The sequence below is a fragment of the Apis mellifera genome, linkage group LG14, assembly GCF_003254395.2.
Source record: "Apis mellifera strain DH4 linkage group LG14, Amel_HAv3.1, whole genome shotgun sequence".
Taxonomy (NCBI): domain Eukaryota; kingdom Metazoa; phylum Arthropoda; class Insecta; order Hymenoptera; family Apidae; genus Apis; species Apis mellifera.
In genome coordinates, this window is record NC_037651.1 from 4,689,283 (window position 1) to 4,706,874 (window position 17,592).

Sequence of the window (17,592 nt, forward strand, 5' to 3'; positions counted from 1 at the left end):
TAATATCCCAGCAATTAAGGAAAAACATTTATTTCCTCTCAAAGACGAACGATACAAGGATTTTTCTCCCAATGCCATTTTTCCAGATTTCATTGAAATTTCTTTTTCAATAGAGGGCTACATTCCTTCATCGCGATAACATAATCATCGAAGCCAAATATATTACGCGGCCTCGAAAATTCATTTAAATTCCTTTGTAAAAATCTGTACTCAAAAAACAATAAAGAAACTTTCGAACGAATCCTTCTATATAATCCCTGTATTTGTTTCAATACATCGATGCACGTATCGATCGAAGTGTTCGTCACGTATCGAATCACCGGTTGAAATCGATTCTTGCCAAATTTTCTGACGGGCGAATATTCGAAAGATCCATCTCGATATCTCACGAACTCGCAACGTTTCGGCCATCAAAAAAGAAACTCGTACGGATAATCGCATTATCGGATATAAGGTCGAGATCTTAAGATCGTCATCAAGAGTTATCGACTCGATCGACACTCGCAAATTCCATGGTGACGAGTTGCAAAAGCCCTCTATTCCTCGCCCGAATCTCCTCTGTGGCCACTTTCGTTTTTTTTATTCCCTCCTTCGTGCTCGGAGAGAGTAAACGTGGCGGCCATGCCCGGCCAAAAAGTGAAGGCAAAAGTGCCCTGATTTTTCGATTATTGTCGTTGTGATTAGATTAGAGACGTATTGTTTGATATCATCAGGAATATTATACGGATTATGATTTTCTTATTCTTTTGTTTTTTAATTAATTAAATCTGTCGATCTATTTATACGTTTATTTTCGAGGTTCCAAGTATTATTTTTACGAATGATTTGTGCGATATTTCGTTTCGGATGTTGAAGATATATTTGAGAATTAAAAGTTTCGGAGTGATTATATTATGTTTCATCATTAATTATGTTATACAATTATACAATAAAATAATATTTAAGGAGTCACTTAAGTATTAAATTATTCATTTAGTTATATTAGGAGTTAAAGGTGACAGATTTGATTTACTTGAAAATTTCTTAATTTTAACAGTAAAAAATTTTATGGGCTTGATGATGATATGTTCGTTCGCTTGGAGAATAAATTTTGTGGGGAGGGGGGGAAGGAAAAAAAAAATTGTTGACAATATAGAAAATAAAAATTCGTTAAGAGTTTACGATGAATTTTTGCAATTGTCGTGGAAACCAGTTTCTTCTATCTATTTATAAGTTTTATCTTAATGTGTAGTTTCCTCCGTGTATATTTATTTATGAATCACTATATTTTGCATCAAGAATTAATTTTCTGTAAAAGAGATAATTATTAAAGCTTAGTATTTTTTAATAGGAATACGTTTGAATTGAATAGAAATTTAAAATTTAAAATTTTCTTTGTTTCATGAAATTGCGTTATGCATAATAAATTTCTTGGTTTGCCCATTAAAAATTTTCCTCGAATTATTATCATTCGATTCTGAACTGGAATTCTTGCGATGACAACGAAATTATATCGATATTCCAGATAAAAGTAATCTGGAGCATTCTGAATTATTATCTTTTGCGTATTTTCCAAGCGCGTGCCACGTTTTTATGATGATGATGAAACTGATTGTTATTGTTCTGAAATCATTTAACGCGTAATATAATATTTAACTATGTCAGAATTGTATTGATTTATTCTTCGTAAGATATCTTCCGATGTATATATGGTACAATGTTCAAGTACAAATGCATTTGTATGATGGATATGTTGCAATAATTGTTGACATCGAAGAGACTCATAAACTGATATGACGTTGCGAGTAAAAATAACGTTGATTGGAGCAAGAATTAGGTAGCAAAAATGTTGAAACAATTGATCCATTAAACTTATTCTTCAAGCCTTATAAAATTTCTTATTATTTATTTCCATAAATAATTAGTAGATCAATAATAGCAATCTTTCTTGTAAAATTTATAATTTTACATTTAATTTCCATCTATTTCATCATTCTCATCTTGATTTATCATCGTATATTTTTCTTATTTTAATTTATCTTTGATAAATTAATTGAAAAATTTAATACGCTTAAAATTATATCGAAATATCGAAGCGAAGCCAATTTTAAATTTCCCTCGTAATCGAAATCTACCTTAGAGTCTGATCGATTAACGGAGACTTGGTTGCCCTCTGTAGGGAGTTTCTTGAATTACAAACGATAAGTTCCATTCAACAACACTCGGTGCGCTGCTATCTACTAAACTTGACTATAGTACATTTCGATCAATAAAACTTTGCCAGAAAAAGAAAGATGATCAGCGTTAAAGAAAGATCGAAAACAATCGTAATTTACAAACGATTTATATATAGACACGTGTTATAGATCAATTTAAAATGATTGACCCAATAAATTCTTCTAGATTGCGTTGATTCTATTCGAACTTTCATACAACAATCGTCGATTATTTTTCAATTGTAACCACTTTTACGACTTAGATCGAATTCATTTCCAATTGCAAATAAAATTTCATTCGAATATTATCATAATATTTATTTTTCACGGTACTTTTTCAAAAATTATTTCACAGTACTTTTATCCTTCGCAAATTTCGAAATCAAAACAATCTTAATCTCATTTCATTACTTTTTTTTCTTGACGAATATTTTTCCCCATTCTAACTCTCTCTCTCTCTCTCTCTCTCCGACTAATCTATCGTGCGTACAACGAATTTGAATTGACCAAACTGTACTCCAACGGCATCTGCGCCGTGAGGAGCTGAATGAACAGCTGTTACGATCCGATCAGCCAAAACTCCGATTGGTTGCTCGAAAGTGTTGTCACGAAAGTGTCCGTTCGTGAATAGCTAACTGTATAGCGGAGGCGCCAGCCAGTCGTTCTCAGAAAATTCGTATTCAAATATAGAAAGGGGCGCATGCGTGGCCCCGCAGCATTGACACGAGAAAGCCAAGCAGAATTTCACTCAGTTCTCTAGTGGCCGGTTTGAGAAGGACTGCCACGAGACGAGACGCGACTTTTCGCTCCTCTTTGTCACACGCCTGCGCTTCCCTCCACCTATAAACCTCGTTTCGACGAGTCGCAACGTCATCGGGAGGCTGAATCTTCGTCCAGCATAATGTCGTACTGCACCCGTATCCTTCGGGATCAGGTATGCCGCCCATCACTTCTACGCACATAAAACGATAATAAAATTGAGAGAAACAAACAAATAAATAAATAACACTCTACGATCCATCCACAATTTTGACCGCTTGACCCCGTTTATCAAGGTCGATCGTGTCAACTGTTTAACTGGTGGATAGGTCGATCATTAATTATAACGATAATGATATATTATTAATTTGATTTAATTAACAATATACTCCTAGAGAGCAATAATCTCTCAGTGACCAGACCTCGTGTAATTAACCGTTATCTGCTTATCCATTTTGTCCTTCAGCTATTATATCTCAATCGAGTGATATCGTGTTACATCTTTCTACCGTGACACGTTCGAAGAGAATTTCGACGAGGAAATTCATTTTGTCGAGTTGAGTTTTCGAGAATGTTGCGACTGATTTCTTGACAAACTTGTTCGGTTGTGTTATTTTAAAATAATGGCGGTTCTCGAGGAGTTCGGCTACTCGTCAAGAAAAATTGCGACGCGGTTGTGATAAATTGTGCACGGATGATCGAGAGGAACGATTTGAAAGATATATACGACGCGTTACATAATCTGTTTCGACGTTGCTGCTTCATATATTGGGTATATTTTCGAGAAAATTGGAGGTTAGGTCCGCGGCCATTGCGCAGGAGTGTTTGGCGTGTATGGCGGGTAAAAATGAATGGAAAATATGCATCGTTCGGTAATTTGATCTTCTTATTTTCACTGCAAGCTTCGATAAAATTCGTCGCGCGATAAAAACTGTAGTAAACAAGATAAGAAAAATACACCTCGTCCGATCTTCTATTCCTTCTTTTTCGAAATATTTTATATCGTTTTTTCAGGATCACGATTGAAAAAAATCTTTGTCTATGTGAATAGAATTACGTAACTGACATTGTATGAATACATATATGTATATTCGCAACTATTACGTTACGTGTACATACACTTATACGTAACAAGCTAATAGACACGTAGTAAAACATATTTGTCTAATTATTCAGTTATCGTTAAATTTTTAGCAATTTTTAGAAAATATAAATCAACGATTTGGCTAAATATAAATTTTTAATTATTGGTTTATTTATGAACATATTCGACTCGCCTTATCTGCGAAATTGATATTGACAAAAATTGATTGTGCACACGTCGGTGTGAAGCATATCGAAAATTATGTACGGTATAATCAACGAGTTTGAATTTATATTATATCATAAATTAACTCGTGAAATTGCATCTATCAATTTAACGTTTATAAATATATAATTTCTCTTGAAATATATTTTCATTTTAAACTCGACTCGAATTCAATTTTTTTACTTTCCATTGAAAGTATATTTAATTACCAAATTTTTTTGTTTCCAGAAACTCGCGATATTCGTGACAGATATCCAGCAAAGATGTTTCAGCGCGAGCGCGTTGAGTTTTGCCGCCCAAAAGGTGGCGATGTCCAAATTCGATTCGACTAGTTATCTCCCTTACGACAAGTTGGAGGAGAAATTAAAAGTAGTGAGGAAGAGGCGAGTATAATTATTATTCATCCTCTCTGTATCTAAGATATTTTATTCACTCTTGATTTCTTAATCGACCGTATGATCGTTGCAGATTGAACCGACCATTGACGCTGTCCGAAAAAGTTTTATATTCTCATCTCGATGAACCCGACAAGCAGGAAATTCAACGTGGAACCACTTATCTCAGATTGCGACCAGATCGAGTGGCTATGCAGGATGCCACTGCTCAGATGGCCATGCTGCAATTTATCAGCTCTGGTATAGTGAAAAATATTCGATAATTCAAGTATTCCAATATCAAACAATTGAACGGCAGTTTAATATCGAATATTTCGTATTCCATCTTTATTTGCCGTTATATTTCACGCTGTTCTATATTTATTTTTAACCTCCAGTTAACAGCAGATAAATAACACGATCGTTTATCTTTCCACAATGTTTTTTTTTTAGTACGTAGCAAGAGAATCTTATCAGAATTAATTATACAATTAAAAAACATTTTGTGAAAATTTTTCACGAACGATTGTGGATCGGAGAAATAAATAAAGCCTTCCGCTTTATTAAGAGATAGAAAAATAATTCTTCCTTCGTACATTAAAAATCGATGAAAATAACAAAGTTGCACCGCCACTGCTAGATATAATATTTTACCGAAATTCTGAATTCTGAATTATTTACCGAAAATTCTGAATTCTCTTCGCAGGACTGCCAAAAGTCGCCGTGCCCTCGACGATCCACTGCGACCACTTGATCGAGGCCCAAGTGGGTGGCGAGCAAGATTTGAAACGGGCCAAGGACATCAACAAGGAAGTGTACAATTTCCTGAAGACGGCCGGTGCCAAGTACGGCGTCGGTTTCTGGAACCCTGGTTCCGGTATCATCCACCAAATCATCCTCGAGAATTACGCATTTCCAGGTCTGCTGATGATCGGCACCGACTCCCACACGCCCAACGGAGGCGGTCTGGGCTGTCTCTGCATCGGTGTAGGTGGCGCTGACGCCGTGGACGTGATGGCCAACATACCGTGGGAGTTGAAATGCCCCAAGGTGATCGGGGTGAAGCTGACGGGGGCCCTCAAGGGGTGGACGAGTCCCAAGGACATCATTCTCAAGGTGGCCGGTATCCTGACGGTGAAAGGAGGAACCGGTGCCATCGTCGAATACTATGGGCCAGGTGTCGAGAGCATAAGTTGCACTGGGATGGCTACCATCTGCAACATGGGCGCCGAGATAGGCGCGACAACGTCCATCTTCCCCTACAACTTTCGTATGCAGGATTACTTGAGGGCGACTGGACGATCCGAGATCGCAAACGCGGCCGATCTGCACAGGAAGAGCCTTCTCACTGCCGACGCCAACGCTAAATACGATCAGATCATCGAGCTCGATCTTTCTACGTTGGAGCCACACGTGAACGGACCGTTCACGCCCGATCTCGCTCATCCCATTTCTAAGTTGGGTGAGTAATCGATTGAATTGGATTTTCCATCCAGTTATTTCTTTTAATCGATTCTCTTGTAATATCGATCAATCTCTTCGTTATAAAATAACTTCAGGTAATTAGAAGATTAGTAAAAATTTCCTGCTATGTATATTTTACACGAGGGTTAATTTTAATTCCAAGAGAAAGAGGTAAAGAGTTTGAAGAAAAAGCCAAAGCTCATATTGTCTGCACTAATTCGAACCAGGTGAAACTGCCAAGAAGAATGGCTGGCCTAACGAGATCAAGGTCGGCCTGATCGGTTCCTGCACGAACAGCTCTTACGAGGACATGGGTCGTTGCGCTAATATCGCTAAGCAAGCCATCGATAATGGATTGAAAGCGAAATCGGCGTTCAATGTCACGCCAGGCTCGGAACAAATTCGTGCCACGATCGAGCGTGACGGAATAGTAAGTATATATACGTATATTTCTAGAACTAGATGCTTTGGTATAAAGGATTGGGCGGTAACAGTTGCACAGATTACTTTGAACCCGTGCCAGACATTGGTACATGTCACTTAGAAACAAGTTACGCGACCCACGCCAAATTCTTAATTTGGCTTCGATGTATTTTGACAATGGGAAAGGGAAAAAATAGTGACTTGTCGATTCTCGTGATCGGGGGATCAATGGATGACAATCAGATCGATCCGGGTACAATTAGAGATGCGTTTTAAAATTTTTAGCCAAGTTTAAAAAAAGAATGTTAGAACCTATTGGAAAAATTCTAAATATTACAAAGGGGAGAGGATTTTTGAAAAATGATATTTGAAAATCATTCTTCAATATTTTGAAATCGTTAATGTATAATAAAATTATTTAAAAAAAATATCACTACTTAACTTAAGATTTTCCTCGTTTAATTTAGGCCGAAATTCTTCGAAAATTTGGAGGCACCGTGTTGGCGAACGCTTGCGGGCCCTGCATCGGTCAATGGGATCGTAAAGACATCAAGAAGGGTGATAAGAACACGATCGTCACATCGTACAATCGTAATTTCACGGGTCGAAACGATGCCAATCCGGCGACACACGCTTTCGTCACCAGCCCTGAACTCGTCACTGCTCTTTCGCTCGCTGGCCGATTGGACTTTAATCCGGTTACCGATAAGCTCAAGGCCAAGGATGGAAAGGAATTCCTTCTTAAAGATCCGTTCGGTAAATACGACGTACACTCGCGTATATATATTCGTGAATTATTTTATCACAAACATTTCATTGTTTACGAGATAATTTTAAACAATGATTCGATTATCTTGAACTTGAACCACAACTTATGTGAACAAGAATTAATTCAAGAATAATTCAAAATCGTGGCTTCATTAATAACTTCAAATACAAATGAAATTCTACTTGATTTCTTTTTTCTTTTTTATTATTATTAGTCTGCAGACAGTTAAACATGAGTCACAATCTGTGATATTTATTTTTGTAATGAGTTAATCAATATGTCTGCATATTGAATGAAATTGTTGGTTATTTACAACGTTACATTTAATTTTACTATTTATTTAATAGTAGAAGATTGAATCAGATTTCGAAATATTTGATATAATTTCTGTTTTTGAAATTATTTAATTTGATGACGAGAAGAAAAAATGTAGTTAATTATTTCATTCTACGAGATTATTTCGTGGATAAACAGCGAGAGATTGATAAAATATTCGTGAATCTATTTATTCACTTTTTTATGGAAAGAACAAAGTTCTTCGGTATCTTTGAGACAATTATTTCAACGATAAGTGTGTTTTTCGAAGGAAACTCGTTTATGAAATATTTCACGATATATTTTTTACATACTGGCAATTCTCGAACATTATTTTCCTTGGAAATGTACTTTTTGATAATTTCATAATGAAAGAAGAATTTCTTTCATTATGAAACAATATAGGAAATATTGGAAAAATTTTCCAAGAAATCATGTTATTCCAGGTGATGAACTTCCAAACCGCGGTTTCGACCCTGGCCAAGACACTTATGACGCTCCACCAGCAGATGGCAGCAGCGTGAAAGTCGACGTGAACCCGAAGAGCGAGAGATTGCAATTATTAGAACCGTTCGACAAATGGGACGGCAAAGATCTCACCGATTTGACCGTTTTAATCAAAGTAAAAGGAAAATGTACCACCGACCACATCTCGGCTGCTGGCCCATGGTTGAAATATCGTGGCCACTTGGACAATATCTCGAACAATATGTTCATAGGGTAAATGTTTGAAGATTGAAGATCTTTCTTCTCTTCGCTTATTCGACTGTTCTACAATTTAAACAAATATATTGAATTTCGACCAATTTTATAGAGCTGTGAATGCAGAAAATGGCGAGATGAACAAAATAAAGAACCAGCTTACTGGCGAGTGGGGTAAAGTTCCGGACGTTGCCAGGCATTACAAGAAAAATGGCGTCAAATGGGTAGCAGTTGGCGACGAGAACTACGGCGAGGGTTCGTCCCGAGAGCACGCAGCTCTGGAGCCGAGACACTTAGGCGGCCGTGCCATTATCGTTAAGAGCTTTGCACGTATCCACGAGACCAACTTGAAGAAACAAGGATTGTTGCCTCTCACCTTCGCCAATGCTGGCGATTACGATAAGATTCAACCTACTGATAAGATCAGCCTTCTTGGATTAAACGATTTGGCACCTGGAAAAGTACGTTTTCATTAATGATTCAATTATCTTTCTCGAGAAAAATAACCCAACTACTTACATTTTCCTTTATGTATTATTGATTTAATTAATTGTTCAAAATTCTATTCATTCTTTCATACAAACATCCATGTATCCTTTATGCTTTTCGATTATTATTTTATTTCTAGTTTATTTTAGTTTATTGAGTTATAATATGCAACGCGATATATTTGAATTTAAATTTGTCATCCATATATAGTCGATCAAGAAACATTAAAAATATCTAACATTATGATATATAGCTATCATCGGATTCCATTCAAGTATTCAAGGATATGAGGCAATCCTTAGTTCCTATATAACGATTTTAATCCATATCCTTTCTAGAATAAAAAAAATCTTGGCTAACAACCAAATTTCCAATCGAAAGGTTCTATTCTGTCACCTAACAGTGTCGTCATTTATTAACGAGTCTGATCCTAATTTCTTTCCTCTATTACAGCCCGTTCAAGCAGAAATCAAACACAAGGATGGGAAAGTGGACAAGATCACGTTAAATCACACCATGAACGAGCAACAAATTTCCTGGTTCAAGGCAGGTTCAGCTCTAAACCGTATGAAGGAGATCGCCAGTGGGCAGTAATCGCGTTCGTTCATCGAAGAAAATTCACATTTTCGAGGAAACGTGCACGATCTCGTAGTTAATTGTGTGTTTATCGATATCGATGCTGAGAATGGATATAACAGTATAACACACCAATCTTCCTGTTAGATTTTACGTAAAAAAATATTCGTCAAGATGAGGGCGCTTCGATCGTCGCTTCGATCGTCGCTTCGATCGACATGGCGATCGACGAATAAAGTTACTTAAAAGGAGGAAAGGGAAAGAAGAGGAGAGAGGAACGTGCAGAGATCATGCCAGATATTGGTGTGAGTTAACCAATACCTCAATAAAATTCGTAAGATAACGAATGGAAGAGAGCGACAACCGATGATGAACCGAGCCTGAGTGGAAATACTGAAGAATAAATCTAGCCAATTTTCTAGTTGACGTCAGTTTATCTTAGAAAAGAATGGATCGTATCATTCTTTAGACATTGTTACGCGCTTGTTTCGCACCGTTGAGAATCACGCGTCGAAAGATTCTGCGTTGTTTCGTGCAAATTTTCATCATTGTCGACAAAGAAGACAATGCGACTCGCGCGTGCCGTTGTGTGTTCATTTTTAAATCGTGTACAGCCCGATGATGGCATGTCGAGATCGCAATGTCTTCTCTTGTTTCCAATGGCATGAATTTCGTTCTGGTCCTGACAGAATCTTCTGTACATACTATGTATCGTTCGCAGTGTAGAACACATGTTACGATTATACTATTTTCTAGATACGACTGATACCATCGAATGTAAGATTCGTTGTTTATTGCATCAGAAAGAAATAAAAAATTTTTCTGGACAGCGAATGATATCGTCGTCTCGTTTATTTAATATCGAACGTTATTTTCCTAAGAAGACAATTTTTTCTTCATTTTCATTCGATGTATTCTTCGTTCTATATAATTTCAATGGTATCTTTGACTTTGATTTTGGAAAAATTTGGAAATATCTTTTTTTTTCTTCGAATGTTTATGACCAATTTTTATAATAAATAATTTTCCTCGTTATTATCATTTGCTGATAAAGAGAAAAACTATTTTTTTTTTTCAAAAGGATATTATAAAATCATAATTGTAATTGAAGTACAACGAATGAAATTTTAATAAAATATTTATTTAAAATAATGATTACCTAAATTTCAATTATCAAAAATTCTATTTCTTAAAACGAATAAAAAAAAATAGAATAGAAGAAATATCAGAGACATCAAAATATATACACAATCACAATATTGAATAAAATTTTTGAAAAGAACTATAAAAGATAAGTATTAAAAAATTTTGTAAAATTCTATCCAATAAATCAGTGTCCAATAAATTCATCTAACCTCGAAATCAATATAAACTGGCAATCTTTTAATTTCTGTATGAATTAAAATATTAAATAAAAACCAACTTACCCCTTTTTACAGAAGATGAAGATAGATCCAAGAAGATCCATGTTAAAACTGGCGAAGGATTATTTAGTAGCAACGTATGATCTATGACATCAATGTTTTTCGATGACGATCGATGATGATCAGATCCAAGCATGTGCCATGATTATGACAAAGTCTGGAACATAATTATATAATTGATTATGAAAATATTCAAATACGAAAACAAAATTTATATCAAAAAAAAAAGATTTTCATCAAAGATCATTACAGCATAATTATTTTACTGTTATAAAAATATTTAGACTTTACAGTAAGCTAAAATACTTAAATTACTAAAAATATTTAATAAATAATAGTAAAATCTAAATATTTTATAAAAATTCAATATCAACTTGTTTAATTTATTACCAAAAGAAAAATTATTCTATTTTTAGAGTTGCTTTGACATTTTTACATATTCTTACATATTTAATTTTCTAAATTCTAATGTGATTTCTTATTCCTTAAATATAATTGTTTAATCACAAAATTCTATTTTATCATTATATTGATTCATATTTATACCGTCATCTATCTTTCACCTTCTCCTTCCTGTATTTTCGACCATGTTAAATTTAATTCATCAAATTAAACGAGAATTGCACACCTAGAAATTATTTTCCATCCCCATTTCCTCGATTCTCCTCAATTTCTCCAAATATTTAATATCGCGTCAACATAACTGAATAATGCAACCTGTTATATTAGATAACATGACTGACGCTTTCCTGACTACTAAAAGAGAATATTCCACATTATCTACATCTTTTCACCGTTAAAATGAACCACATGTTACACAAAATCGAGGCGCATGTCTCGTTACCAGGACGACCGATTCGCCTAACCGTACACAAAACGTCCATCAGCATAAATAAACCTATTGTTAGTCCCTTTTCCATTCAAAGGTTATAGCACTGTTCGAAAGAAATTAGATTTAATCCAATTTCTATCCCTAGAAATTTTCTGAAAATATCGTACCTTTTAAACAAAATTAGAATACTAGTAAAGAAATAACGCGAATCTACGTTATTTACGATCATAATAAATATAATGAAATCCAAAATAAATATCGCGAATTTATTGACGTGACGAAAGAGAAAAAAATATCGTAGATCTAAGTTAATCTAAAGAAACATTTCCTAAATAAAAAATACAGTGAATGCGCAAAAATAAAATAAACGAAATATTGTGATATAACGCGGTGCAGAAATTTTTCTAAAATAAAATAAAAAAAACTTATTTATGATTTAAAATATTTAAAATAATTATGGAATAACCAATCTATTCTATGATCTTCATCTTATTATTCCTCGAATAAAATATATCGATATCGATATTAATTATCCCGGGAAACGTTCAGGAGGATTCCAAGTGATAGAAATAAATTAAATAAATATAATAAAGTAAAATAAAATCGATCCTCTTCGTATAATCCTCGTCATGTCGATCGAGGGTGAATTTTTCCTCTCAATCACGGGATCCATCGAATACGCGGAATTTTACGACATCGACAACGCCTACTGCAAATATGGATTTCACTTTGGCCCGGAATGGAGCGTGGTCGCGGTGAGTTATTTTGTTTAGTCATTTGACACGACGTCACATCGGCATCGACGTGTGATTCCAAAGGGGATTTTAACCGTCGATCGACCATTGACTTGTGCAAAATTCCATCAGGGTATCGAGGAGGGTTTGACACAGATATGCAAGTGCAGCGATGACCCGCGAAATCTGGCAGTTTGGAATTTCCCGCTGGAAGTCACGTTCAAGAGTACTAATCCCTATGGATGTGAGTCGATGCTTGATTTGTTTGAATTTGTTTTCACGCTTGGCCATGCGCTATATTTCGCATTCTATTTTTTTTAAAACTGTACATTTTCTCTTTTTCTTATTATTCGTCTTCGGCAAAGGATCGGTAGTTAAATTCGACGTAATGTTATCCATTTATAGTTTTTTCGTTGTACGTATTCGAGGATTGAAATTTCCAGTAAAATATCATAAATTCTCTCCCTTGATTAGTTTGATGGACAAATAGGCTGCATAAATTCATATTTATGATCGTTGTTATAATCGAATGCAGGGAAGATATGCAAAGATGCGTAAAATTAAAATTGCAAGTAAATTTGAAGTAAAATAAAATTCATTATTCTTTTAACTTATAAATAATTCATTGTCGAATTGACGCATAGATTAACATATTAAAAATCAGAATGGGGAAAGAAAGAAGAAGATTAATCGTTATTGTAAATAATTTGAAAAAAAAAAGAAGAACAAATTTTGCCATCTCTCCTCCTCCTACCATTCTTTACGATTCAATTTACACTAAAAATTATAAACTTGAAATACGACGTGAAATGTTTGAAAACGTTATGTCAACTTTTTTTCACTTTCTATGCTAAGCCACCCACGCTATGCTGTCAACTCTAACTAAACACGAATGAGAATGCTATGAATGAAAAATACTTGGAATAAAAACGAAAAAAATCTTAATAACATTGAAAAATTCTCTTAACAAAATTGGAAAATAAAAAATTCTTTATCTATTCTCTATATAAAATTCTAGGGCCCCAGTTAATATTGTCCGTTTATGGGTTGGATGTCTTTGGCCACGACGTCATCAGAGGATATGGAGTGTGTCATTTGCCGCTGAAAATAGGTCATCATGAGAAAAGGTATTAGATTATAACCAGTCTTTATTATTTCACAGCGCAACTTAACACCGTGTTATTTATTACTTATTGCCACATCTCGGTGTATCAATTAACGATATTTCAATCCAAGAGATAAATGAAGATCATCATCAAAGGCCTATATATGCATCGTGGCGATGCCTGATTTTTTAACTTTTATATTATTCGATAGCTAAATCAAGATTGCTAAGAGGAACTATCTTGAAATAAATAATCTAACTTTGAATTATTTAATATGATATTGTCAAGAATGCATGTTTAATCATTTCCTGGATTTATCCAGATTTACGAAAATAATGCTTTGAAATGAGGAATGAGTTATAGAATCAAATTTGGAAATTCAAAATTAAAATAAAAATAAACTAAAATTTTCCACGATTTATCTATCGAATTGTTTCTTCGTTGGAATATTTTTAAAGTGTCTATCAAAAATAATAAGATCGAAAAGTAGACCTAATTCCAAGATTAAATAAAAACAGTCTTAAATAAAGTGAATCAGTGAACAATAACGCCACGATCCCAAAGAAAAGAAAAGAAAAAGAAAAGATTCTTCTCTATAATCTTCAAATACAATCATCCCTCGCGCAAAACAAATAAATCTCCCCTAAATACCTCAAATCACGAATAACTCAATCCAAAAACTCAATCCAAAAACAAACACATTCCAAATTCTCGAAATTGTATCCCAAATTACATTCATTTCGAAATCTTCCCATCAAAATTTCGAACAGCCCCTCGAATATCTATATCCGTTCGAAGCTACCCCGAACTATTTGCCAGAATGAGGGGCAACCCCCACCTAATTATTCGGATAATTATTACGTCGTATCTCGAGTAATCTCGGGCCACCTGGCAAACAACATCGAACCACCACCGCCAACCTAGTTTAATTAGCCAGTCCCCCCTCAATCCTTTCGACGAGCATCGATGAAAACAACGATGAACTTCTTGCAGGGTATCCGTCTACGTGCCAGAATCTTCATCGATGTTGCAACGTTTCGCAGCCTGGTTGACCGGAAGAAGGCCAGAACTAATTGATCCAACGATATTGGCCACGGGTGGTGGTAGAGAACGTAAGAACGCAATATTTCGAGCAACTTTCAGTTTCACATCTCATGGCTGATGGCCCATCCCCACTGTTGACGTTGAATTAATCGAACTTGCAAAGATTCCAAGTATTAAGGACAGGATTCGATATACGTCGGTTGTGTCAACGTACACATTTCCGTATCCGCGGACAGGAAGGAATTAAACTGCCCTTCTCTCTCTCTCTCTCTCTCTCTCTCTCTCTCTCTCTCTCTCTCTCTCACTTCGGTGTCGAATCCGTGACGCGAGTTAATCGATACGTCCAACTTTGCTGATATCAATTGTTACCAAGATTCGGCCATGCACTGTTTTTCCTCTTTGAAAATGTCGAACGCGGGCTTGTCTCTTCTTTGGCATTATATCGATGAGAATTTTCGCCCCGGGGTTATTTGGCTTTTTGGTGGTTTCTTTCTTTTTTCTTTTTTTTTTTTTTTTTTTTAGCGAGTTTCGTTGGCGTTGCAAGGAATTTTCTCTCTTTCGATTTTATCGAATTTTTGATCGTATTTGTGGTATATTTTTTTCCTAATGGCTCGGTTTGCACGAGGCTCGAAGGATAAAAGGGGTGTTCCTTTGGATAAATTTGGTCGAATGGGTTTTATATTTTATACAAGTTTTTTTAGAAAAAAGTTTACTAAAATTTGGTAAAATTTGATGTGAAACGGAATTCGATAGGGATAAATATTTCGAGAATTATAAATCGAATTTCGAATTTTCTTATCTACGTGAAATATATATTTCAATCTAATTATCACCTGAATACATAAAACCGACCCTTCAAGACCCTCTATCATGACAACTATATTCAAAGATGTCATAATTAAAAAAAAGAAGAATAACGATAATAAATAAAATAATAGAAAAAGAGAATAATTCCCATAGAAATTTTCGTCCACTTTTTAATTACACCGAGACAAGGAGAATTATACGGGTCGAGAAATCGTCGCGGACATTTTTACGATTTTCGCGATTCTGAAGAGTAACGCGGAATAAAGTGGTTTGAATGGAAGCACTCGCGCCTCAGAAACACAGTTTATTTTCCACGAGTCCCAGACGCCATAAACCATGGCCGAGAAGCTATATGCACCTGATGTTTTGCCTATTCCCCGCCACCCGAGTGCAATAACTCGTTTTATAATTGCAGTCACGCGCATGAGAGTGGAGGGTATTGTTACCGTAACGTTCAACGTAGTGCTGAAAGATTTCTTCAAGTTGGGATACAACAATGGCGATCATCAAAAAAAGTAACGAGATATTGCCAGGCTTAAGTGTCGTGATTCGCGACACTTCCTATCGGAGGAAAAGAATGAAAGAAAAATTTACATACATCCAATTCACTGCCAATTTAAAATCGATAGTTCAAATAATGTTTAATGTTAGTGTTATTTATAGATACGTGTGTAGGTTTTTATGTATTTTTTTTACATATGACAAAAATAAAATAGTTTTAATATTATTGGAAATGAACGTACGTGATTCATTTTATTATTTATATTTTAATAATTATATTTATTTATTATATTTTATATTTTAATAATTCGAGAAAAGAATTATTAAAATAAAGAGAAAAAACTTGAACTGTTATAATTTTAAAGATTCGAGATCGATGGATGGAAGATCGTAAAAGAAAAAAATGGAATCGTGCTCTTTAAAACGCAATTTGATTTATCTCGATACGAGTTTCGGTTCCCGAGATAAAATATCGTAAAATGATGATAAGAAAGCGATACGGTCAAATGGAGATTAAGAAAGATATAGATAAAGAAACGTAAGAGGAAGATATTTTTTAATCGTTTATCATCTTCGTCCCTATTGGATTATTCACAGATCTTTTGTTTGCATCTAACTCACTAACCTATCCCACATCTTTAGATAAACTGACCACGATAATAGATGCGAGTAAGCAGTTTCTGCTTTATTTCTGGAAGAATGTATATATTTCCAGGAATAAACGAAAGATTCATTCATAATTTCTCCATTATCTTAAACATGCTATAAATTCTTACAATTCGGCAATCGAGATGTTGAAGTAAAACAAAAAGTAACTATAATAATTTTTTCTATTTCCTGATTTTGGATTTGAAAAAATTTTTAATTTCTTTTCATATAATAACCATTCTATATAGTGCTCGTTTCTAGAATTTCTACGTATTATTATTTCAACAAATTATTTTACATTTCCATTCTCTCACTTAATCCTTTCAGCAATTTGGAAGTATATGCATATACAATTAGATAAAATATGCCATACAGGATATCAACATGTTTCATTTATGATTGAAATTTTTAATATTATATAAAACAATTCGATAATAAAATAATATGACATATAAATTATATAATTAAATATGCATATTATATCTGATAAATAAATTTTCACAAATTTATTCATCAGACGCATATATTTCTAAAAGATTTTTATTTATATGTGAAAGGATTAAAGAGAAGAGAGAGAAAAAGAAATTATATGAAAAACTATGAATTTCTCTTTTTTTAATCTTAAGAATAACAAGAAAATTTTTCAAATAGCAAAAAAAAAAAAAAAAGAAAATTTCAAATAACAATATACATTTCTATTTCGCGAAAATTTTTTTACAGAAATCAGACGCGTTTGTTATGTTTATCACGATTAAAAAGGACATAATAATCCTAATGAAGCAACGGAAACACAGAAAGTAAATACCGAGATAAAATGCAAATTAACGAGCACCGCCTGAAGAAAGTCTGATCTCTTTGAAATGAACTGCGCAATTATCGCAACGCCCAAGAAAACAAATATTCATGAAAACATTTTCTAAAGTTTATGAAACATTCGCGATGTATAACAACAACCTAAATTAGATTGAAAAAGCAAAAATATGTACAATTGGTGACAAGATTACGTTGATATATTTTATGAAATATTGTATATTATTAATAAAAAGAAAAAATATAATAAAATCAAATGAAAAATTAATATTATTGTGCACAATTATTATAGAATGTTTCATAAACTATTT

The 17,592-nt window shown here is 34.2% G+C and overlaps 3 protein-coding genes across 7 annotated transcripts in view; 2 read left to right on the forward strand and 1 right to left on the reverse strand.

The window, feature by feature from the left end:
• LOC107965489 overlaps window positions 1-17,592 on the reverse strand; it is a 29,078-nt gene that overhangs the window by 10,952 nt on the left and 534 nt on the right. For 2 of the 4 annotated variants that reach the window (XR_003306087.1, XR_003306086.1), the window contains exon 2: window positions 10,803-10,956. Coding sequence is in view for 1 of the 4 variants with exons in the window: in XM_026445190.1 (XP_026300975.1) it covers window positions 2,876-3,147; window positions 10,803-10,935 (405 nt within the window). In the remaining 3 variants the exon portion in view is untranslated. Of the gene's footprint in view, window positions 1-1,625; window positions 3,148-3,376; window positions 3,660-10,802; window positions 10,957-11,345; window positions 11,367-17,592 lie in introns of those variants that run through there. The other 2 variants (XM_026445190.1, XR_001705495.2) reach the window with 2 other exon arrangements.
• LOC408446 (probable aconitate hydratase, mitochondrial) lies at window positions 2,775-10,212 on the forward strand. Of its 2 annotated transcripts, none has more exons than XM_391994.7 (9): window positions 2,775-3,129; window positions 4,492-4,646; window positions 4,732-4,898; window positions 5,344-6,099; window positions 6,329-6,531; window positions 6,992-7,280; window positions 8,055-8,328; window positions 8,423-8,771; window positions 9,253-10,212. In XM_391994.7, the coding sequence occupies exons 1-9, from the start codon at window positions 3,097-3,099 to the stop codon at window positions 9,391-9,393; spliced, it is 2,367 nt and encodes a 788-aa protein (XP_391994.1). In that variant the 5' UTR covers window positions 2,775-3,096; the 3' UTR covers window positions 9,394-10,212. The 2 variants fall into 2 exon arrangements, with proteins under 2 accessions (XP_391994.1, XP_006560252.1); XM_006560189.3 differs by lacking the exon at window positions 2,775-3,129 and adding an exon at window positions 3,800-3,826.
• LOC410483 (B9 domain-containing protein 1-like) lies at window positions 11,489-16,056 on the forward strand. Its single transcript, XM_393962.6, has 5 exons — window positions 11,489-12,386; window positions 12,498-12,609; window positions 13,384-13,492; window positions 14,465-14,583; window positions 15,738-16,056. Exons 1-5 carry the CDS (start codon window positions 12,261-12,263, stop codon window positions 15,839-15,841), a joined length of 570 nt encoding a protein of 189 aa, XP_393962.3. The 5' UTR covers window positions 11,489-12,260; the 3' UTR covers window positions 15,842-16,056.

Excerpts from the sequence above, each read along its gene's own strand:
- LOC408446 (XM_391994.7), top strand. The coding sequence starts at position 3,097 with ATGTCGTACTGCACCCGTATCCTTCGGGATCAG. Across the intron at positions 6,100-6,328 it reads TCATCCCATTTCTAAGTTGG|GTGAAACTGCCAAGAAGAAT; the intron begins GTGAGTAATCGA and ends AATTCGAACCAG. Across the intron at positions 6,532-6,991 it reads CGATCGAGCGTGACGGAATA|GCCGAAATTCTTCGAAAATT; the intron begins GTAAGTATATAT and ends CGTTTAATTTAG.
- LOC410483 (XM_393962.6), top strand. The coding sequence starts at position 12,261 with ATGTCGATCGAGGGTGAATTTTTCCTCTCAATCACGGGATCCATCGAA. Across the intron at positions 12,387-12,497 it reads CGGAATGGAGCGTGGTCGCG|GGTATCGAGGAGGGTTTGAC; the intron begins GTGAGTTATTTT and ends AAATTCCATCAG. Across the intron at positions 13,493-14,464 it reads ATAGGTCATCATGAGAAAAG|GGTATCCGTCTACGTGCCAG; the intron begins GTATTAGATTAT and ends AACTTCTTGCAG.